This window comes from Macaca nemestrina, chromosome 1, assembly GCF_043159975.1.
Source record: "Macaca nemestrina isolate mMacNem1 chromosome 1, mMacNem.hap1, whole genome shotgun sequence".
Taxonomy (NCBI): Eukaryota; Metazoa; Chordata; class Mammalia; order Primates; family Cercopithecidae; genus Macaca; species Macaca nemestrina.
In genome coordinates this window covers 104225415-104250848 of record NC_092125.1, presented here as the reverse complement: position 1 = coordinate 104250848, position 25434 = coordinate 104225415, and the positions used below count along the sequence as shown (strand labels likewise).

At 40.6% G+C, this 25434-nt stretch overlaps 1 protein-coding gene across 3 annotated transcripts in view; it reads right to left on the bottom strand.

Annotated features, from left to right (window-relative positions):
• LOC105498260 (ASH1 like histone lysine methyltransferase) overlaps positions 1 to 25434 on the bottom strand; it is a 232084-nt gene that overhangs the window by 167237 nt on the left and 39413 nt on the right. For all 3 annotated transcript variants that reach the window (XM_071083894.1, XM_071083898.1, XM_071083903.1), the window contains one exon: positions 23348 to 23866. In XM_071083894.1, coding sequence (XP_070939995.1) covers positions 23348 to 23767 — 420 coding nt within the window. In that variant the 5' untranslated portion in view covers positions 23768 to 23866. The remainder of the gene's footprint in view (positions 1 to 23347; positions 23867 to 25434) is intronic.

Genomic DNA, 25434 nt, shown 5'->3' with positions numbered 1-25434 from the left:
TTCCTGGCACATTTATAGCAGAGGCTGCAGAGCCCAATGGCAGGGATTTGCTCTGTCCTTCCATTTAAGGGAGCTCATGCTTCCATATTAGAAGTTATTTTGGGAAAAGAGTGACACCCTGTTTTATCTCCAAGGCTTTAAGACAGATCACAGCCCCTTAGCTGTCTATTTTGTGTATGTAAAGGGGGAAAAAAGGTTTTACGGAAAGGTAAAGATTCAGGATATTTTGCATAATTGCTGCTGCCATGAAGAAGCTGGGCTCTGTGCCAACTGTTCTCTACCATAAAAATACCTCTAGCTTCAGCAGCTTTTTTTTTTTTTTTTTTTTTTTTTTTTTTGAGACAGAGTCTCGCTCTGTCGCCCAGGCTGGAGTGCAGTGGCCGGATCTCAGCTCACTGCAAGCTCCGCCTCCCGGGTTCACGCCATTCTCCTGCCTCAGCCTCCCGAGTAGCTGGGACTACAGGCGCCCGCCACCTCGCCCGGCTAGTTTTTTGTATTTTTTTAGTAGAGACGGGGTTTCACCGTGTTAGCCAGGATGGTCTCGATCTCCCGACCTCGTGATCCGCCCGTCTCGGCCTCCCAAAGTGCTGGGATTACAGGCTTGAGCCACCGCGCCCGGCCTTTCAGCAGCTTTTAAAGTAAACCATCAAGATGAAGGTAAGACAACAGAATCCATCATAGCAAGACTTAGAGATACCCACATACAATCAGGTCTTCTTGCTTGAATAGCATTTGTCAACAAGAACATGGAAGTGAAAACGTAGCAGTCAAATAATGTAAATATGCATTCTGGACCTTTTCATAAATAGGCATAAGGAAAAAAAAAAAGCACTCAGAAATGGCACCCAGCCCATAGGGCACAGGTAAGATGACAGACTGTGCCGATCTTCTCCTATTAACAAGTCTCAAATTCTCTGGTAAGAGCTAAGGAGCCTAGATTAGGCGTGATATCTCACCTGTAATCCCAGCATTTTGGGAGGCTGAGGCATGCAGATCACTTGAGGCCAGGAGTTTGATACCAACCTGGTCAACATGGGGAAACCCTGTCTCTGCTAAAAATACAAAATTAGCTGAACATGGTGGCACACGCCTGTAATCTCAGCTACTCAGGAGACTGAGGCATGAGAATCACTTGAACCTGGGAGGTAGAGATTGCAACGAGCTGAGATTGCACCACAACACCCCAGTCTGGGTGACAGAATGAGACTCTGTCTCTAAGTAAATAAATAAATAAATAAAAAGAAACAATTAAAAAAAAAAAAAAAAGAGCTAAGGAGCCTAAACACAAAGAATTTGTTTAAAAAATAAAAACGAAACAAAAGGCAGTTGGATAAGCAATACTCTATAGTACTAATAATAAAATTGTTTGACTTGGGCTCATATGGTACCACCTATTAGAGGTAAGTCATTAAGATGTGTTAAACTCTTTCAAAAGGTGTTTGACATCTAAAAATATTTCTTTCTTCCTTATTTTTTAAATCAGAAATGGGGTCTCATTACGTTGCCAAGGCTGGATTTGAACTCCTGGCCTCAAGCAATCCTCCTGCCTCAGTCTTCTGAGTAACTGGGATTACAAGCCTGAGTCACCATGCCCAACTTCAAAATGTTTTCTTAAATTAAGACTACTTTCAGATGTTTTTAATTATTTATTATATATTGTCTCACTCTGTCGCCAAGAATGGAGTGCAGTGGCATGATCTCAGCTCACTGCAACCTCCACCTCTTGAGTTCAAGCGATTCTCCTGCTTCTGCCTTCCAAGTAGCTGGGACTACAGGTGCATGCCACCATGCCCAGCTAATTTTTGTATTTTTAGTAGAGACAGGGTTTCGTCATGTTGGCCAGGCTGGTTTCGAACTAGTGGCCTCAAGTGATCTACCATGCCCAGCTGACTTTCAGATGTTTTTAAATGGAGATACCATAGACAGGTTCACTTATCACTATGTGCCATAATAAAATACTTAAGGCCAGGCATGGTGGCTCATGCCTGTAATCCCAGCACTTTGGAAAGCCGAAGCAGGTGATCACTTGAGGCCAGGAGTTCAAGACCAGCCTGGCCAACATGGGGAAACCCCATCTCTACTTAAAATACAAAAATTAGCTGGGCGTGGTGACAGGCACCTGTAATTCCAGCTACTTGGGAGGCTCAGGCGGAAGAATTGCTTTAACTGGGGAGACAGAGGTTGCAGTGAGCCGCGATTGCGCCACTGCACTCCAGCTTGGATGACAGAGCAAGACTCTGTCTCAAAAAGTAAATTAAAAATTAAAATAAAAAATTAAAATAAAATAAAATCTTAAAGGGAAGATTTTGTTTGACCTTTTATAAAATAAATGGGTTTTTCTTTTTTTTTTTTTTTTTTTTTTTCTTTTTGAGACAGTTTTGCTCTGTCACAAGGCTGGAATGCAGTAGCACAATCTCAGCCCACTGAAATCTCCACCTCCCAGTTTCAAGTGATTATCATGCTTCATCCTCCCAAGTAGCTGGGACTACAGGTGCGTGCCACCATGCCTGGCTAATTTTTATATTTTTAGTAGAGACCGGGTTTTACCATGTTGATCAGGCTGGTCTTGAAATCCTGACTGCGGGTGATCTGCTCGCCTTGGCATCCGCAAATTCTTAAAAATAGCAATCTACAGATTGTTTTATTTATTCAATTTCTGAGACAGACTTTTGCTCTGTTGCCAGGCTGGAGTGCAGTGGCGCAATCTCGGCTCACTGCAACCTCCACCTCTCGGGTTCAAGCAATTCTCCTGCCTCAGCCTCCCGAGTAGCTGGGACTACAGGCACATGCCACCATGCCCAGCTAACTTTTGTATTTTTAGTAGAGACGGGGTTTCACCATGTTGCAAGGATGGTCTCGATCTACTGACCTCGTGATCTGCCCGCCTCGGCCTCCCAAAGTGCTGGGATTACAGGTATGAGCCACTGCACCTGGCCTAGAGATTGTTTTAAATAGGCATGAAAGTTTGACTATATATTTTTAGCAAATGAGAGAAGAGGAAATATTTGAGTAATACAGTTATGACTTTTTTTTTTGAGACGAAGTCTCACACTATCACCTGGGCTGGAGTGCAATGGCACGATCTCGGCTCACTGCAACCTCCGCCTCCCGGGTTCAAGCAATTCTCCTGCCTCAGCCTTCTAAGTAGCTGGGATTACAGGCACGTGCCACCATGCCCAGCTGATTTTTTGTATTTTTAGTAGAAATGGGGTTTCACCATGTTGGCCAGGATAGTCTCAATCTCTTGACTTCATGATTCGCCTGTCTTGGCCTCCCAAAGTGCTGGGATTACAGGCATGAGCCACCGTGCCCGGCCGACAGCATATTTAAAAGCAACATCTTAGGAATAAGGAAATAAATCCTCATAATCTCAAGCTATATTTTAAGCATTGTATTTTTGGTAATGATGATGGCATTTGTTTTATGCTTACAGATCTTGTCTTCAGTCTTACTGAACTGTTTTTAAAGCATTTTCTGTGTTGCTCATAAAAAGCAAAAACTTAAAAGATGCCCCTGACACTCAAGGAGCCAAAGAAATACAGAAATCAATAAATAATTATTATACAATGTACTATATGTTAAAAACAGAAAAATATGCAATGGAAACACAGAGGATAGAGTAACTAACTTCCTGGAAAGGTTCAGGGAACATTTCACAGAATTGGGGGATGTCTAAGCTGAGTCTTTCCATTCCCTCATCCTCCTTCCTTTCTCTATTGCACAGTGAAACTTTTTTATCCTTTTTGCTTTTTATTTAAAAATTTAGTAATTAAATTTGATAATTAAATTAAGATAAATTATCTTAAAGATAAATGAAAATTTATCTTAATTTAATTTTTCTCATTTATCTTAGGTAATTTTAGTTATCAAGGTTGAGACAAATATAATTTTTAAGAGTTACCAACTATGCATACCAACTATGCTTAGGAGAATTTCCACGTTTCGTAATTCCTAACCTTCATAATTGCCCTAACCGTTATAATCAACAAACAGCTTAGAAAGATTACCAAACTCCCCTGCCTTGGATTATTATTTTCGGCATCTGCTTTTGATCTCATCAGCTACCTTCTGGAGCCCCCAGCCCATAAAATCAAAGACTAGGCAAGGAACTACACAATAATCACACTTAGTAATCTTGCTAAGAAATGAAAAAGTGAGGCTGAGAAGTAGGTGCCATTTTGTTTCACTGTTTTTACTGTGAGAGTTACTATCAAATCCTACAGAAAGATGTTAGGATCATTTTTGTGCCTTCATATATATTCTCAGATGTTAGTAATTCAATGTAGCTTCACTAAATACAGCTAAAATATTCTAGTGTATGTATCTACCATCTGTGCATTTTTGTCAAAAATGCCTTTGTATACCTCCTAAACCCTGACTTCCTAATATAGAACTTTTTATTGCAAGCTTGTATACTTGACTTTGATATGTTTTCCAAAAATAAAAGTAAAATATACATAGTAAATTAGGACTTGGCTGTTAAAAAATAGCCTAGTTCAGTACCTGTTTTGTTTCAAAAGTGAGTTCTGGTTACAATTTCACCTTAATAATATGTATCATTTCTGACATCTTTGTTGACATTATCTTCTTTTGATAATCAGTGTTCTCTCAATTTAGGTCATAGTTTAGAGATACTAAAGCATTAGTATACCATAATCCAGATTATAGAAAGATCTGTATTTACATTAAGGGGTTCCAGGGAAGCCACAGTTAATACATAAACTACCACCCTCTTTCCTGGTAGGTCCTTACCCAATCATATATTCCACTCCATCTCTCTGTCACCCAGGCTGGAGTGCAGTGGCATGAACACAACTTACTGCAGCCTCGACCTCCTGTGCTCAAGTGATCCTCCTGCCTCAGCATCCTGAGTAGCTGGGACAACAGGTGTAAGCCACCTGGTCTTGAACTCCTGAGCTCAAGCGACCCACCCACCCTGGCCTCCCTAAGCGCTAGGATTACAGGTGTGAGACACCATGTCCAGCCCATAACTCTTGACATAAGGCATTTGCTGGTGCAAAATGACATTCATTTGTAAAGAAAAGGTAAAGGTTATTAAGTAGGCCCTGGATGACACCCTCTTATTTTTCTACTGTTTAGTTTGGGATATGGAAAGGCAGGTATTAGACATAAAACATTATTTTCCCTTTCTTTTTGGAAGATAATTCTTACTTGCTAGATTTTTAAGTGGTTAGTTTAAAAAATATACACACATACAGAGAATCTTTTAACAGATCAGCAACACCCAAGAGTCAAGCTGAGCTTTGCCAGTTGTATCCTGAATCCCCAATATGTGTTACTTCCCTTCCTAATAGTGGCAACTATTAAAAATACGTTGCAACTCACTCTTAAACCTGATCTCTAATGCCACCTGCTGTTGCAGTTCTGTAAGAAGAAGCTCTACGAATCTGCCCCAATATTATATAGCTTTGACTTTCACTTCCTCATGAAGCCCTCATGAAGATTACAGGCTGGCTTAGGCCTGTAATCCCAGCACTTTGGGAGGCCGAGGCAGGCGGATCATCTAAGGTCAGGAGTTCGAGACCAGACTGACCAACGTGGTGAAATCACGTCTCTACTAAAAATACAAAATTTAGCCAGGCATGTCGGCGCACAACTGTAATCCCAGCTACTCGGGAGACTGAGGCAGGAGAATCGCTTGAATCCGGGAGGCAGAGGTTGCAGTGAGCTAACACCACTGTACTCCAGCCTGGGCAATAAGAGGGAAACTCCGTCTCAAAAAAAAAAAAAAGATTTACAATTACAGCTATAAATGACAGGGCCCCTACTTACCACAAGCAAACCTAAATTTCTGAAATAGAAAAATAGTCCAAAAAAGCAATTTTATCTTTTAATTTTTCCTCTAAGAGGAATACTACTACAAAGTAGGACCACAAACTTTAAAAAAAAAAAAAAAAAGTAAAGAAAAATCCTAAGAAAAAATAAGTATGGTCACTCAATTCTTTTTGTTTTCTTCCACCACGCCCGGCCTCATTATTTATATTTTCTTAGTATTTATCTACAGTAAAGAACTGTCAAATTCTTGTTTTACAGCACAACTGAGAAAAATCTGTGAGACATCCTAAGTGTGCATTTTCCCTTTATTATTTACTTTGTCCCAAAAGCCTTTCTCTTTCCAGCAAATTCTAACGAAGTGGTCAACACCTAATTTTAAGCATGAGCCCTTCTTTGCATATTCTCTTGCTCACCACCTTCTCCAGTGATTCTGTGATTCACATATAGACTCTTGTCTGCATGTATTTCTATCATGGCAGTTATCATGTTACAGCATAATTATTTTTTTACAGCACATGGAAAAACAAATCAAAGAATGTTGTGACTCTACACTAGAGACTATGGGCAAAGTTAAGTGATATAAAACTTTAACCTCCTTTGTGAAAGTATAAATCAAAATATTAGTCCTTTTGAACAGTTATTGTAAGTGTAAAAGGCACATTAAAGACACAAATTTAAGATGAAAATGTTTATTAAAATAAAAATGTTTAAAATTATTACTAGTGGTTGCAAAACTCTGTGTACACTTAACGTACTGAATATACTAAAAACACTGAACTGTACATTTTAAAAGGATAAATTTTATGGTATTTGAATTATATCTCAATTAAAAATATATATGTTTTATAGAAAACTGGGCTAACTTAAAATAGGGTATAATTTAAAGGAACTATTATTATATCTAGAAAACTTAACACACTATTTTTTCTTTTAATTATACTTTCTTTAAGTTCTAGGGTACATGTGCACAACGTGCAGGTTTGTTACATATGTACATGTGCCATGTTGATGTGCTGCACCCGTTAACTGGTCATTTACATTAGGTATATCTCCTAATGCTATCCCTCCCCACTTCTCCCACCCCATGACAGGCCCCAGTGTGTGATGCTCCCCACCCTGAGTCCAAGTGTTCTCATTGTTCAATTCCCACCTATGAGTGAGAACATGCAGTGTTTGGTTTTCTGTCCTTGCAATAGTTCGCTCAGAATGATGGTTTCCAGCTTCATCCATGTCCCTACAAAGGACATGAACTCATCCCTTTTTTTATGGCTGCATAGCATTCCATGGTGTATATGTTAACACACTATTTTTATCTAACAAATACAAAGGAAAAAAATCCAAAACCTAGGGTAATGTCAAACCAGTTTTTTTTCCAACAACTCCATTTCAAAATAATTGGAACTTGTTTGCAGCTCTTTAAAAACTGGCAGGCAAATAATCTCTACTGAGCAAGAACTGAGGCACTATTATTACCCATTTTTCTTATTTAAGAAACAACATTAGGCTGGGCACAGTGGCTCACGCCTGTAATCCTAGCACTTTGGGAGGCTGAGGTGGGTGGATCACCTGAGGTTAGCAGTTCGAGATTAGCCTGGCCAACATGGCAAAACCCCATCTCTACTAAAAATACAAAAATTAGCCGGGCATGGTGGCATGTGCCTGTAGTACCAGCTACCTGGGAGGCTGAGGTGGGAGAACTGCTTGAACCTGGGAGGTGGAGGTTGCAGTGAGGCCAAGATTATGCCACTGACCTCCAGCCTGGGCAATGGAGTGAGACTCCATCTCAAAAAAAAAAAAGAAAAAGAAAAAAAGAAAAAGAAACAACATTAATCTACCAGTTATAGAGCATTATAAAATTTAAAATTCCAGGACAGGCTTTAAGTCTAATACTTGGATGCATGTGTGCATGTGGGTTTTAATAATTCTCAGCTGGGCATGGTGGCTCACACCTGTAATCCTAGCACTTTGAGAGGCTGAGGCAGGAGGATCGTTTGAGCCTACGAGTTGAAGACCAGCCTGGCCAACATAGCCAGACTGTTTCTATAAAAAAGAAAAATATTTAACTTTATTAAATTTTATTTAAAAAGTAATAATAATTCTCAAAAAAAATCACTTAGGCCAGGCGCGGTGGCTCAGGCCTCTAATCCCAGCACTTTGGGAGGCTGAGGCAGGCAGATCACCTGAGGTCAGGAGTTTGAAACCAGCCTGACCAACATGGAGAAACCCTGTCTCTATTAAAAACACAAAACTAGCCAGGCATGGTGGTGCATGTCTGTAATCCCAGCTGCTAGGCAGGCTGAGGCAGGAGAATCGTTTGAACCCAGGAGGTAGAGGTTGCGGTGTGCCGAGAATGCACCATGGCATTCCAGCCTGGACAACAAGAGCGAAACTCCATCTCACACACACACAAAAAAAACTCACTTCACTGAAATTCAAAATTACTTCTTCAATGAACTGCTTCTTAAATCTATTAAGATGGCATAGAATTTTCTTTTCTAAACAGAAAACAATTTTTTGGACTGGAAATTATAATTATGGCTATGAATTTTACTTATAATTCATTGTGTTCATGAAATCCACTCATTTAGACTAAAGTAACATCAAATAAACTATCCAATGACAAAAATGTTAGTCAACAAAGCACCAAATTTCAATGCTATTTGACTAATACATAATCTGGTCATCATAATTGTGAGACATGGTATATTGATATGATCAAATGCAGTGGCTCACGCCTGTAATCCTGGCATGTTGGGAGGACAAGGAAGGAGGATTGATTCAGCACAGGAGTTCGAGACCAGCCTGGGCAACACAACAAGACACTGTCTCTACAAAAATAAAATAAAATTAGCCAAGTGTGGTGGCACACACCTGTGGTCCTAGTGATTCTGGAAGCTGAGATGGGAAGATTACTTAAGCCCATGGGGGCCAAGACTGCTGTGAACCATGATCATGCCACTGCACAGCCTTGGGCAACAGACTGTCTCTTTAAAAGAAGACCCTGTCTCTTAAAAAAGGTATGTATCTACCATCTGTGCGTTTTTCTCAAACTGCCTTTGTATACCTCCTAAACTCTGACTTCCTAACATAGCAGAACCTTTTATTGCAAGCTTGTATACTTGACATTTTTTTCTTTTTTTGGCTAAGTATACTAAATGAACTACAATCACACATTATGTAACTCCGAAAATGGAATTTTCTTTAAATGCTGGAAAGAAATGTACCATTGCTCCATCTCCTTTTAAGTTACTGTGTGATAAATACAAGTAAATATTGTGACTTCCATCTCTACTTTCACTTTCTAAAATACTGCTGTAGAAAAATGAATGTACCATTCTGACAGCTTATGAAATGGCAGACACCACATGTAACTGCATCAAAGCCAAACGTAAATTTTTAGAGAAAAATTACAAGAAAGTTTTTCTTTCCACTTGGGAGGAAAAAAGAAAACAAGAAAACCTACTATAAAATTAATAATGAGTCCAAGCATGGTGGCTCATGCCTATAATCCTAGCACTTTGGAGGTCAAGGCAGGCAGATCACTTGAGGCCAGGAGTTTGAGACCAGCCTAGCCAACATGGCGAAACCCCATCTCTACTACAAATACAAAAATTAGCCAGACATGACGGCATTCACCTGCAATCCCAGCTACTCAGGAGGCTGAGGCACAAGAATCACTTGAACCCCAGAAGGTGGAGATTGCAGTGAGCCAAAATTGCACCACTGCACGCCAGCCTGTATGACAGAGCGAGACTCTCTCAAAAATAAAAATAAAATAATGAACATTATTTCTTATAAAACAATCAGGGGATGTCTACTTCTAGCAATATGCCAGGCTAAATACTGTGAAGAGTCTTCTATTACAACAAAATAACTCAAACCAGCATAAAATACGTTTCTTACACTGCTGACTCATAGGAGTAAGAAAAAGCTCCAAGAGGACCAAAAGAAAAGAAAAAAAAGGGCTGACCTAAATAGGCACGAAAACACAGTGGGTAAGTCCATCAAGTCACGCACTAGTGGCAAAATGGAGACCCCAGGAAAGGTGTCAGTAACGTACTCTAACTCCTGGAAAAGTAAAGTCAAAGCCTCTCAAAGTAGTCATCATCAAATTAGGCTCCAAATTCAACCACAGATAAAGATGAACAATATACAAACTTTATAATCAGTCAAATTCTTAGAAAAATTCTAGAAAAAAATTATTTTCACTGAAATTACATTAATTTATAAATTATAAATTAATAATAAATTTATAAACAGGCAAAAGTACAGGGAGCACACTAAAATATAAGTTAGGAGAATGGATTAGTCCTACCTATAAAACAAAATTCTTTTTTTTTTTTTTTTGAGACGGAGTCTTGCTGTGTCGCCCAGGCTGGAGTGCAGTGGCCGGATCTCAGCTCACTGCAAGCTCTGCCTCCCGGGTTTTTACGCCATTCTCCTGCCTCAGCCTCCCGAGTAGCCGGGACTACAGGCGCCCACCACCTCGCCCGGCTAGTTTTTTGTATTTTTTAGTAGAGACGGGGTTTCACCGTGTTAGCCAGGATGGTCTCGAACTCCTGACCTCGTGATCCGCCCGTCTCGGCCTCCCAAAGTGCTGGGATTACAGGCTTGAGCCACCGCGCCCGGCCAAAACAAAATTCTTAAAACTGTACCATAGTGGCCAGGTGCCATGGCTCACACCTATAATCCTAATGATTTGCCAGGCTGGTACAGGAGGATCGCTTGATCCCCAGGAGCTCAAGGTTATAGTGAGCTATGATCACACCACTGTACCACAGCCTGGTTAAAAAAGACAAGACTCAGACTCTTAAAAATAAACAAACAAACAAAAAATGTAAATAAACAGAAACATCACTGATACTAAATAGAAAACCAGACTAGAACCAAGTACATAAAGAAATTCAGTGTACGACAAAGCAGCCTTTCAAATAAGAGAAGTAAAGATGGACTTCTTAATAATAGTGTTGGGGCCAGGCTCAGTGGCTCACGCCTGCAATCCCCAGCACTTTGGGAGGCCAAAGCAGAGGGATCACCTGAGGTCAGGAGTTCGAGATTAGCCTGACCAACATAAGGAAAGCCTGTCTCTACTAAAAATACAAAACTTAGCTGGGCGTGATGCCGCGTGTCTCTAATCCCAGCTACTTAGGAGGTTGAGGCAGGAGAATTGCTGGAACCCAGGAGGCAGAGGTTGCAGTGAGCCCAGATTGTGCCACTGCACTCCAGCCTGGGCGACAGAGCGAGCCTCCATCTCAAATAATAATAATAAGTGTTGGGACAACCATGTAGCCATTTGGAAAGAGACAAATTTGGAACCATAACTCATAAACCATAACAAACTCCAAATGGATCAAGGATTTATATGTTAAAAAATAAAATACTACAAAGATCTGCAAAACAACATAAGGAAATCTTTCATAAACTTCGAAAGAAGAAGGTCTTTCTAATGATACATCAAAAACCCAGAAGCCTTAAGATTTACAAATTACATCAGGTAAAAACCTAAATATTTCTGTATGGCAAAATAACATAACCAAAGTCTAAAGACAAATAACAAACTGGAAAAAGAAAATTATAGGCTGGGTGCAGCTGCTCACGCCTATAATCCCAGCACTTGGGGAGGCCGAGGCAGCTGGATCACAAGGTCAGGAGTTTGAGACCAGCCTGACCAACTTGGAGAAACTCCGTCTCTACTAAAAATACAAAAATTACCCAGGCGTGGTGGTGCACACCTGTAATCCCAGCTACTCGAGAGGCTGAGGCAAGATAATCATTTGAACCCGGGAGGTGGAGGTTGCAGTGAGCCGAGATCGCACCACTGCACTCAAGCCTGGGCCACAGAGCAAGACTGTCTCAAAAAAAAGAAAATTACATAAGTCACATTTCCAAGGGCTAAAGAAGTTCTCATAGCCCTGTTATGGAAAAATCTTTAAAATATACTATTTAATAGAAAAAAGATACAGAGCAGTATGTACAATGTGCTACTATTTACATTTTAAAATGGGGAAAGAACATGTATGTAGGGGATCCACACTGGCTTAAAAGTGCAAATATATTTCTGGAAGATACCAAAGACAGCAATGTTGGAGTTACTCTTCTGGAAGTTTCTTTGTACCAACTCTGATTCCCAATAATTTATTCTTTTTTTTTTTTTTTTGAGACGGAGTCTTGCTCTATCGCCTAGGCTGGAGTGCAATGGCGCGATCTCGGCTCACTGCAAGCTCCGCCTCCTGGGTTCACGCCACCCTCCTACCTCAGCCTCCCGAGTGGCTGGGACTACAGGTGCCTGCCACCACGCCTGGCTAATTTTTTGCATTTTTAGTAGAGATGGGGTTTCACCGTGTTAGCCAGGATGGTCTCAATCTCCTGACCTTGTGATCTGCCCGCCTCGGCCTCCCAAAGTGCTGGGATTACAGGCGTGAGCCCCCGCGCCCGGGCAACAATTTATTCTTAATGTGATATGATTCTTCAAGCGAAGGTGAACCTGAAAACACTTTTTTTTTTTTTTTTTGCAGACAGGATCTCGCTGTCGCCCAGACTGCCCAGCTAAAATTAAGTCTTATTTTTTACCTAAAATAGGCTGATGGAAGCCACAGTAAACATATACAGAACAAAAATTTTCACTGAAAGTAAACTGATTAGATAATTAACTTTTATATAGCAACATATTACCCAGAAAAATGACACCTGAACAAATCTAGAAATTGACAGTTGAAAATCGTATTATTAACCTAAAAATTCTCAACTTTTGAACCTCAAATATAAGAGTCTGACATTTTAAAATAAATTAAAAATTTCCAAGTAATAAAAGTATGAAATATGAGGTAACATACTATGCATTAACCATCCATGATATATGATACATAAATCTTCAAGCAGAATAACCATTTCTTAAAGAAAATAAAGAAGACTTGAATATACTGAAAATGTCTTCAGGTTTCCCTTTGCTAGAAAAAACACCACAGTTAAGAACTCACTGGAACCAAAGTTTATACAAAAAAACATTAGAATAATCATCTAAATGTGGCATTCTCTTTTTGAGTCTAATTCATTAGCCATCTTCACTACACTGAAACTACAAAATTCCCATAGGGATTATTGCAGTTTGATATACTTACAATGTTTTTCTAGATTCTCTCAGGAGAGTCTGAGGTTTTATTCCCTTTCTGGAGACTTTCCAAACTTCAATCCACTGTCATTTATTCCTTAACAAGGTATTAAAATTAAGAGTAGGACACAAACAAATCAAGATTCACGAACAAGACTGTTTTTTTCTTTTTTGTTAGTTTGTTTTTGAGACAGAGTCTTGCTATGTCGCCAGGCTAGAGTACAGTGGCGCAATCTCGGCTCACTGCAACCTCCGCCTCCCGGGTTGAAGCAATTCTCCTGCCTCAGCCTCCCGAGTCACTGGGATGACAGGCATGCGCCACCACACCCAGCTAATTTCTATATTTTTAGTAGAAATGGGGTTTCACCATGTTGGCCAGGATAGTCTCGATCTCTTCACCTTGCGATCCACCCACCTCGGCCTTCCAAAGTGCTGGGATTACAGGGGTGAGCCACTGCGGCCGGCAAGATTGTTTCTTTTTTTTCTTTTTGAAATGGAGTTTCGCTCTTGTTGCCCAGGCTGGAGTGCAATGGCACGATCTCAGCTCACCGCAACCTCTGCCTCCTGGGCTCAAGTGATTCTCCTGTCTCAGCTTCCCAAGTAGCTGGGATTACAGGCATGCACCACCACGCCTGGCTAATTTTTTTGTATTTTTAGTAGAGACGGGGTTTCTCCATGTTGGTCAGGCTGGTCTCGAACTCCCGACCTCAGGTGATCCACCAGCCTGCGCCTCCCAAAGTGCTGGGATTACAGGCATGAGCCACCATGCCCAGCCAAGATTATTTCTTATTCTCTTATTTCCCTATGGTCACTAAACGAGAAAATACTATCCTTTATCACAATCTCAATAGAAGTTCCCCTTCAGGGCTGCTTCTTTTGGAGCACTGAAGATAAAGTAGAAAGGCAAAAGATCGGCCAGGCGCGGTGGCTCACGCCTGTAATCCCAGCACTTTGGGAGGCCGAGGCAGGTGGATCATGAGTTCAGGAATTCAAGACCAGCCTGACCAACATGGTGAAACCTCGTCTCTACTACAAATACAAAAATTAGCCAGGCACGGTGGCAGGTGCCCATAATGTCAGCTACTCAAGAGGCTGAGACAGGAGAATAGCTTGAACCTGAGCGGCAGAGGTTGCAGTGAGATCACACCACTGCATTCAAGCCTGGGTGACAGAGTGAGACTCTGTCAAGAAAGGAAGGAAGGAAGGGAGGCAAAGGATCTTAGATTTTTTTTTGAGATGGAGTCTTGCTCTGTCACTCAGGCTGAAGTACAGTGGTGTGATCTCGGCTCACTGCAACCTCCATCTCTTGGGATCAAGAGCTTCTCCTGCTTCAGTCTCCTGAGTAGCTGGGGGTATAGGTGATCACCACCACACCCAGCTGATTTTTGTATTTTTAGTAGAGATGGGGTTCACCATGTTGGTCAGGGTGGTCTCAAACTCCCGACCTCAAGTGATCCACCTGCCTCAGTCTCCCAAAGTGCTGCGATTAGTCTTATGTTTTAAAAAAAATACACGTATCAAGCCGGGCACAGTGGCTCACTGGCATGGTGGCTGACACCCGTAATCCCAGCACTTTGGGAGGCTGAGATAGGAGGATCACCTCAGCCCAGGATTTCAAGACCAGCCCAGGCAACAAAAGGAGCAACATTTCTACAAAAAATAAAAATATTAGAAGTGTGGTGACACACACCTGTAGCTGCAACTTCTTGGGACGCTGAGGTGGTAGGATTGCTTGAGCCCAGGAGGTCAAGGTCAAGGCTACAGTGAGTCTAATCACATCACTGCACTCCAACCTAGGCAATAGCAAGATGCTGTCTGAAACAAACAAAACTATAGATATATAATTACAAATTATAAATATAGTGAGTAATTCCTACACGTTAGGATGGCTATAATTTTTTTAAAACAGAATAACTGTTACCGAGGATGTGGAAGAACCAGAACACTTGTGAGTTCCTGGTGGGAATGTAAAATTGTCCAGCCCCTGTGGAAAACAGTATGGTAATTATTTCAAAAAATTAAACATAGAATTACAATGTCCCAGAGTCAGGCGTGGTGGCTCATATCTGTAATCCCAGCTCGTTGGGAGGCTGAGGTGGACAGACTGCTTTAGTCCAGGAGTTCAAGATCAGCCTGGGCAACATGGTGAAACCCCCGCATCTACTAAAAACACAAAATATGAGCCAGGAGTGGTTGTGCATGCCTGTAGCCAGGCTACTCAAGAGGTTGAGGTGGGAGAATCATCTGAGCCCAGGAGGTTAAGGCTGCAGTGAGCTGTGATTACCCCCACTGCACTCCAGCCAGGGCAACAGGAGTGAGACCCTATATCAGAAAAAAAAAAAAAATTACAATGTCCGGCCTGGGTGACAGAGCAACACTCAATCTCTTACCAAAAAAACTGTAGTATGACCCAAAAATTCCACTTCCACATATATACCCAAAAGACGTGAAAGCAGGGACTCAGATATTTCTACACACATGTTCAGCATTAGTCACAACTGTTAAAAGCTGGAAGCAATACCAGTGTCCATCCATAGATGGACTAGATTAATTTATCTAGTAAAATACTACCCAGTAACAGCTGAACAAATTTAGAAATTAACAGTTGACAATCATATTAACCAAAAAATTCACAAACAGCTTCTGAATCTGACATATCCATAGAATGAACAAAATTTGTTATATACATACACTGGAATATCATTCAGCCTTAAAAACAAAAGCAACTCTGACATACTCCAAAATGGACAAACCTTGAGGACATTATGCTAAGGGAAATAAGGCAGTTACCTAAGGACAAATATTGTATGACTCTACTTATATGAGGTAATTTCAGTAGTCAAATTCAGAGACAGAAAGTAGAATACCAGTTTCACTAGGGGCCACAGGAGGGGGAATGAAGAGTTAATAGAGTGTCTGCTGGAAAATATCAAAAAGATCCAGAGCTGGTGGGTGGGGATGGTTGCACAAAAAGTGCATCTACCTAATGCCACAAAATTATATACTTACAAATGGTTAAAATGGAAAAGTTCACATTATATGCAGCCTACCACAGTTTATATATATGCATATACATACATAAACACACATTTTTTTAAAACTATATATATAATTGTTATACATTATAAATATAACAGGTAATACTGGTGTAAAAGTAACCAGTTTTTGCATTGTTGAAATTTGCCACTTGATATTGGAACACGTTCTTAAATGTGGTTATGTTATATATCATTTTAATGCACATTTCTCACTTTATTTTTTTTGCTAATGACTTATTACTTGCTCTTTATTTTGTATTTATTTTAGACTATGGAAATGTTAGACTAAAAGCAAATTTAAGTGATTTTCTTATTTGAGTTTAAAATGGGCCATAAAGCAGCAGAGACAACTTGCAACATCAACAACACTTTTGGCCCAGGAACTGCTAACGAATGTACAGTACAGCCGTGGGTCAGCAAGTTTTGCAAAGGAGATGAGAGCCTTGAAGATAAGCAGCACAGTGGCTGGCTGTCAGAAATTGACAACAACTGAGAGCAATCATCAAAGCTCATCCTTTTAAAACTACACGAGAAGTTGCCGAGGAACTCATCTTCAACCATTCTAAGGTCATTTGGCATTTTACACACCAACAAGGAAAAATTTCTCAAGATTGTGATGTGCGACAAAAAGTGGATTTTATATGACAACTGGCAACAACCAGATCAGTGGTTGGACCGAGAAGAAGCTCCAAAGCACTTTTCAAAGCCAAACTTGCACCAAAAAAGATAATGGTCACTGTTTGGCGATCTGCTGCCAGTCTGATCCACTACACCTTTCTGAATCCCAGCGAAACCATTCATCTGAGATGTATGCTCAGCAAATTGATGAGATGTACCAAAAACTGCAACACCTGCCACCAGCACTGATCAACAAAAAGAGCCCAATTCTTCTCCAGGACAACGCCTGACTGCACGTCACACAATCAGTGCTTCAAAAGTTGAACAAATTGGACTACTAAGTTTTGCCTCAACTGCCATATTCAACTGACCTCTTGTCAACCAACTACCACTTCTTCAAGCATCTCAACAACTTTTTGCAGGGAAACCGCTTCCACAACCAGCAGGATACATAAAATGCTTCCCAAGAGTTTGTTGAATCCAGAAGCACAGATTTTTATGCTACAGGATTAAACAAACTGATTCTTGTTGGCACAAATGTTTATTGTAATGGTTCCTATTTTGATTAATAAAGATGTGTTTGAGCCTAGTTATAATGATTTAAAATTCATGGTCAATGGCTGGAAACAGGGACTCACTCCTAAATCCCAGCACTTTGGAAGGCTGAGGCAGGCAAATCACCTGAGGTCAGGAGTTCGAGACCAGCCTGCCAACATGTTGAAACCCCATCTCTACTAAAAATACAAAAATTAGCCAGGTATGGTGGCAAGCACTTGTAATCCCAGCTACTCAGGAGGCTGAGGCAGAACTGCCTTAACCCAGGAGGTGGAAGCTGCAGTGAGCCGAGATCAAGCCACTGCACTCCACTCCAGCCTGGGTGACAAAAGGAGACTCTATCTTTAAAAAAAAAAAAAAAATTCATAGTCCAAAACTGCAATTACTTTTGCACCAACCTATATATATATACACACACACACACACACACACACACACACACATCAATATAACTCGGACATTAGCCTACATACTATACTAGCATGGATTATGGACAGAAAACTTCATCCTTTGAGGTAGCCTGATGGCACTTTATCATCATCCTTTGCTCTTGTTTCTTACACTGCCTTCTATCGTTCTGTTTTCCTCTTCTTTTATTGTCTTCCTGCTACAGTACCAGTGATTACTACTTTCAGTTTACTAGTTAAGCTCTACTGGTAAGGACCACTAAAGAGGTTGCTTCACCCCATTCAAAATACTGTATGTAATCTATTCAGTAATGGCCACTGGGAGTTTATAATTTTAAAAATATGAAAAAAATTATATATAATATTTTAGTAGACAAAAACACTAATTTCAGTAGCTAACTCACTGAACAGAAAATAACCCACTCTCATTTCACAGTAAGTAAACATAGTGTTTCCCAAATCTGCTGGAACGTAAGAAATACCTGAGGCATATATTAAAATACTGAATTATCTCTGTTGGCAGATGACACAGTTTTATATGTAGAAAACCCTAAAGCATCAACAAATTGTTCAAGCTAATAAATGAATTCAGCAAAGTTGCAGGATACAAAACCCACATGCCAAAATCAGTTGTGGCCAACACAGTGGCTCACACTTGTAATCCCAACACTTTGGGAGGCCAACGAAGGAGGATCACTTGAGGTCAGAAGTTCAAGACCAGCTTGGGCAAAATAGCAAGACCCCATCTCTACAAAGATAATTTTTTTTTAAATTTATTAAAATAAATAAAAGAGAGGCTGGGAGCAGTGGCTCACGCCTGTAATCCCAGCACTTTGGGAGGCTGAGGCGGGCGGATCACAAGGTCAGGAGATCGAGACCACGGTGAAACCCCATCTCTACTAAAAACACAAAAAATTAGCCGGGCGTGGTGGCGGGCGCCTGTAGTCCCAGCTACTGAGGAGGCTGAGGCAGGAGAATGGCATGAACCCGGGAGGCGGAGCTTGCAGTGAGCCGAGATCGCGCCACTGCACTCCAGCCTGGGCAATAGAGCGAGACTCCATCTCAAAAAATAAATAAATAAATAAATAAATAAATAAAAATAAATAAATAAATAAAAGAAGGCTAAGGCAGGAAGACTGCTTGAGTCCAGGAGTTTGCGGATACAATGAGCTATGCCACTGCCCCTCCAACATGGGCAGCAGAGCAAGACTGTCTCTAAAAAAAAAAAAAATTAAAAATAGTAATTTAAAAAATTAGTTGCATTTCTATATATTTACAATGAGTAATCTGAAAAGTAAATTTAAAACACTGCTGGTGGCCGGGCACGGTGGCTCAAGCCTGTAATCCTAGCACTTTGGGAGGCCGAGACGGGCGGATCACAAGGTCAGCAGATCGACACCATCCTGGTTAACACGGTGAAACCCTGTCTCTACTAAAAAATACAAAAAACTAGCCGGGCGAGGTGGCAGGCGCCTGTAGTCCCAGCTACTCGGGAGGCTGAGCCAGGAGAATGGCGTAAACCCAGGAGGCGGAGCTTGCAGTGAGCTGAGATCTGGCCACTGCACTCCAGCCTGGGCGACAGAGCTAGACTCCATCTCAAAAAAAATAAATAAATAAATAATAATAATAATAAAAAAAAAACACTGCTGGTTGCAATAGCATCAAAAAATAAAATACACAGGAATAAATTTAAGGAGCTGAAAGGCTTGAACATTACAAATTTTATAAAATATTGCTGAAAGAAATTAAGGAAATCTTAAACAAAAGACATCTCACATTCCTGGATTTCAAGACTTCATATTAAGACGACAACACTACCTAAAGTGATCTGCAGATTCAATGTAATTTCTATCAAAATCCCAACACTGTTGTTTAAAGAAACAGAAAACCCCATCCTAAAATCCGTATGGAATCTCAAGGAACCCCAAATAGCCAAAACAATGTTGAAAAAGAACAAAGTTGGAAGACTCACACTTTCTGACTTCAACTTACTACAGGCCAGCCATGGTGGCTCATGCCTATAATCCCATCACTTTGGGAGGCCAAGGCAGGAGGATCACTTGAGCCCAGGAGTTTGACGCTGCAGTGAGTAGCCTATCCTGGATGACAGAGCAAGACCCTGTCTCTTTAAAAACAAACAGGAAGGGCATGGTGGCTCACACCTGTAATCCCAGCATTATGGGAGGCCGAGGCAGGCAGACTGTTTGAGCTCAGGAGTTTGAGACCAGTCTGGCCAACATGCTGAAACTCTGTCTCTACTAAAAATACAAAAATTAGCCGGGCATGGTAGTAGGCACCTGTAATCTCAGCTACTCAGGAGGCTGAGGCAGGAGGCAGGAGAATCACTTGAACCCAGGAGGCAGAGGCTGCGGTCTCAAGCTGAGATCATGCCACTATACTCCAGCCTGGGCAACAGAGTAAGACTCCATCTAAAACGAACAAATAAAGAACTTACTACAAAGCTACAGTAATGAAAACAGTGTGGTACTTGCAGAAAGACAGACATATGGACCAATGGAATGTAAAGGAAAAGAGTCCTGAAATAAACTCTCACATATATGGCCAATAATTTCTTTAACAAAGGTGTCAAAACCATTCAATGAAGAAAAGATACTCTATCACGAAAAGGAATGAAGCTGGACCCTTACTTTAAACCATATACAACAAAACTTAAACTCAAAATGGGTCACAGATCTAAACGTAAGAGCTAAAATGATAAAACTCTTAGGAAAACATAAGGGGAAGACTTTCACAACACTGGATTTGGCAATGATTTCTAGGATATGACACTAAAAACACAGGCAATAAAGGAAAAAATAAATTGGACCCGTTTTCACCAAAATTGAAAACTTTTTTTTGCATCAGAGGACACAAAAGGAAATGAAAAGACTATCCACAGAATGAAAGAAAATATTTTTAAAATCCTATATACAGATTATATAAAGAACCTGGACAATTCAACAACAAAACACAATTCAAAAGTAGTCAAATAATTTGAACAAACATTTCTTCAAAGAAGATACACAAATGGCCAATAAGCACATGAAAACCTGTTCAACATCATTAGTCATTAAATAAATGCAGGTTGGGCATGGTGGCTCACGCCTGTAACCCCAGCATTTTGGGAGGCCGAGGTGGGCGGATCACGAGGTCAGGAGATTGAGACCATCCTGGCTAACAAGGTGAAACCCCCTCTCTACTAAAACTACAAAAAAAATTAGCCGGGTGTGGTGGTGGGCGCCTGTAGTCCCAGCTACTCGGAAGGCTAAGGCAGAAGAATGGCATGAACCCAGGAGGCGGAGCTTGCAGTGAGCAGAGATTGCACCACTGCACTCCTGCCTGGAGGACAGAGCGAGACTCTCTCTCAAAAAAAAAAAAAAAAAAAAAAGAAATGCTAATTAAAAACCACAATGTGCTGCAGCTTGAGAACAGGGCGGTGGTGGGGTGGGTGAGAGGAAGGAAAGAGAGGGAAGGGAAGGAAGATAAGGAAAGGAAAGAAGGGGAGGGAAGGGGGGGACAAGCAGGGAGAGGTAGAGGGGAAGGGAGGGATGGAGGGAGGGAGGGAATAAAAATTAAGAAAACCTTATGAAGACTCAGAGAAATCAAAAACTCATGCATTGCTGATGGGATATGAAACAGTATAGCCACTGAAAAAGTGTACAGTTCCTGAAAGAGCTAAATAAATAATTACCATATGACCCAGTATTTCTATTCCCAGGTAAATACATGAAAATACAAAGCAGGAACTTGAACAGATAACTGTATGGCAACATTCACTGTAGCATTATCCACAATAGCCAAAGAGTGGATGTGAACCAAGATTCCATCAAGAGATGAATGGATAAAAAATAAAGTGGTGGCTGGGTGTGATGGTTCACGCCTGTCATCCCAGCACTTTGGGAAGCAGAGGTGGGCAGATCACCTGAGGACAGGAGTTTGAGACCAGCCTGACCAACATGAAAAAATCCCCTCTCTACTAAAAAACACAAAAGTCAGCCGGGGATGGTGGCACACACCTGTAATCCCAGCTACTCAAGAGGCTGAGGCAGGAGAATTGCTTGAACCCTGGACGCAGAGGTTGCCGTGAGCCGAGATCACGCCACTGCACTCCAGCCTGGGCAACAAGAGCGAAACTCCACCTCAAAACATAAATAAATAAATAAATAAATAAATAAATAAATAAATAAATAAATGAAAATAAAGTGGTATATCCACACAATGGATTATTCTGCCATGAAAAGGAATAAAGTTTTGGCACATGCTACAACATGGTTGCACCTTGAGGACGTTCTGGTAAATGAAATAAGCCAGACACAAAATAACAAATATTGTATGATTACACCTATATGAGTTAGCTAGAATAGGCAAATTTACAGTTACAGTTGCTAAAAGTACATTAGAATTTTTTGGGGGGTGAGTTGGAGTTTTGCTCTTGTTGCCCAGGCTGGAGGGCAGTGGCACAACCTGAGCTCACTGCAACCTCTGCCTCCTAGATTTGAGCGATTCTCCTGCCTCAGCCTCCCGAGGGCTGGGATTACAGGCTTCTGCCATCATGGCCAGCTAATTTTTTGTATTTTTAGTAGAGACGAGTTTTCATCATGTTGGCCAGGCTGGTCTCAAACTCCTGACCTCAGGTGATCCCCCTGCCTCAGCCTCCCAAAGTGCTGGGATTACAGGCATGAGCCACCATGCCCGGCAAGTACATTAGATATTACCAGTCACTGTAGACAGAAGAAATGGAAGATATTGTTTAATGGTTACGGAGTTTTAATTTGGGATAATGAAAAAGGTTTAGAAATAAATGATTTTGGCTGGGCGCAGTGGCTCACACCTGTAATCCCAGTACTTTGGGAGGCTGAGGTGGGTGGATCACCTGAGGTCAGGAGTTCGAGACCAGCCTGGCCAACATGGTGAAACCTTGTCTCTACAAAAAATACAAAAATTAGCTGGGTGCGGTGGTGGGCACCTGTAAGCCCAGTTACTCAGGAGGCTGAGGCAGGAGAATCGCTTGAACCCAGGAGGTGGAGGTTGTGGTGTGCCAAGATCGCACCACTGCACTCCAGTCTGGGCAACAGAGTGAGACTCCATCTCGAAAAAAAAAAAAGAAAGAAAGAAATGATTTTACATAAATTTTTAAAAGCGAATAAGGAAATACCCTAAAAATCACTGAATTTAAATGGCTGAACTGTATGGTATGTGAATCATACCTCAATAAAGATTTCTCTTTTTTTGGTCAGACACAGTGGCTTACACCTGTAATTCCAGCACTTTGGAGTTTTGCCTTTAAAAACTGCATAAACAGGCCGCGCGTGGAGGCTGACGCCGGTAATCCCAGCACTTTGGGAGGCCAAGGTGGACGGATCACCTGAGGTCAGGAGTTTGAGACCAGCCTGGCCAACATGGTGAAACTCCATCTCTACTAAAAACACAAAATTAGCCAGGTGTGATGGTGGGCACCTGTAATCCCAGGTACTTGGGAGGCTGAGGCAGGAGAACTGCTTGAACCCAGAAGGCAGAGATTGCTGTGAGCCGAGATCACACCATTGCACTCCAGCCTGGGCGACAAGAGCAAAACTTAATCTCAAAAAATAAATAAATAAATAAAATTTTAAAATAATTTTAGAAGTACAAATACGTATATGGTTATGCTATTAACTTACATCTTTGACAAGCCTCAGGGCTTATTTTAAGGCTCACAAACACAAACTATCTGGAAATAACATAGAAAGATTAAAATCAAACTCCCAGAAACACATATATGATAAAAATTAACAGGGAAATGAAAATATTGTCAATAACCATACATTGTTAGGAATTCTACTTACTCGTTTTGAAGGACAGTGTTCATTCTTTTCATCCGTCATCTTTCCGCTTTTAAGTGCTTTCCTTGGGTGCTTGATAGTTGTTTTTATGGCAGGTCGACATACATAGTTCTCCAAGTTCTTTGGAGGTTTTTTAGTTCTCTTAGCCTGGAGGCCAATTTTCAATTTTAAATTTCCCTCTGAAAAGTTTGTTTCTTTCACTGAAAACTGTTGCTGTGCATCAGTCAAACCATCATCTTTCCCAGCTTCAATGTTTCTTTCTCGATTCCGTTTGCGAAGGTCCTCTTCCTCCTTTGTGTTTTTTTCTAGCTCTACTTCTCTCTTACTGACCAATGTGCCAGTACTGATGGCAGAAGGACTCTTTCTTGTAAAACCTTCGGAATCAGAACCCAATCCTAACATAGCAGTATTTCTAGGGTCCATCACAAGCGTATGTTATTGCCAAGGAATCTTATGAAAATTTTATAGAACTGTGTTCCATAAAAAACAGGGATCTCCAAAACTTGAAACCAGCATCATTCTCTGCAGAACAGACCATAACAAAAATTTATCAGAAAAGAGGCAACTGTTGATTAATATAAGTAATGGGTATAGGGCAAGACAACAAGGAGGTCAACAACTACCCCAAAAAAAAAAAAAAAGAAACCACAGTTAAATAAAAATGTTAATTCAAAGTAGATTTAAATCTATTTAGTTATAAATAGATTTAAAATTCAGAATAAGTTTATCATTCTACAGATATCATAAACAAGCTATAGTGGTATGGTGCAAATGCAAATTTAAGAATCACCAAGAAGCTTCTGCAACTTACAGTCAAGCAAACATTGCCTAAAATAAAATAACTTCATATATTTTCACACTCAAAAGTTTTAAAAGAATATATTCCCTACACTTCTGCTGAAGTACACTTTTGTTTCCTACAGTTTTATTGAAGGTAAAAAAAATCATTTTTTTTTGATACTCCATTGACTATAATGTGATTATTACATTGTATGCCTGCATCAACATATCTCATTCACCCCATAAATATTTAAACATGCTATGTACCTATAAAAATTCTTTTTAAATTATCTCTTAGGCTGGTTTCAGTATTCCAAACTTTTAGAAGAGATTATCAGGCTTTTTGAGGTTAGGACTTTCTGATGCAGGAACTTATGCAGAAATTATCTTTGTTGCTAGCATACAATTCAACTCTGAATTCATTCACCTGTCCATTCAAAAAATATTTCCAAACACCTATCATATGCCAGGCATCGTGCTACACCCTGAAAATACAGTATTTAACAAATTGAACCCAGTTCCTAAATTTTAAGGTTTATACTCTAGAGAGAAGAGCAAACACTAAGCAAACATTTATACAAATAATCACTTTTGTTATAAGAACTTTAAAAATCAGAAATTTATTTTTACAAGTTTTCCTTATAGCAAATACTCAGTAGGCATGTGTCAATTTCCCAAATATACAAAACGTTTTAAAACTAGCGTGCCAATTTATTATTTTACAATAGGTGATACACCTAATCTGAGAATCTCCACAAGGCACCCCCATTTTAAATATAAAGATCCTCAGGAAACCAGATTACCATATAATCATTAGGGAGACTAGTGAATTTTTTCTTTTTTTTTTTTGAGACGGAGTCTCGCTCTGTCACCCAGGCTGTAGTGCAGTGGCGCGATCTCGGCTCACTGCAACCTGCATCTCCTGGGTCCAAGAGATTCTCCTGCCTCAGCTTCCCGAGTATCTGACATTACAGGTACAAGCCACCACACCCACCCAGCTAATTTTTGTATTTTTAGTATAGACAGGGTTTCGCCATGTTGGCCAGGCTGGTCTTGAACGCCTGACCTCAGGTGATCTGCCTGCCTTGGCCTCCCAAAGTGCTGGGATTACAGGTGTGAGCCACCATGCCCAGCCAGAGACTAGTGAATATATTAATAAAACCAAAACAAAACAAGTCAGTGTTCTTGAAGACTGACAGACTATCACGTCAAACATATGTCTGACTCAAGATCTAGAACTAGTATCTGGAAAACGGAGAACATCTTATCCCTTAGAAAGTTCCATTTGTGAACTAGAATATTTTAAACCA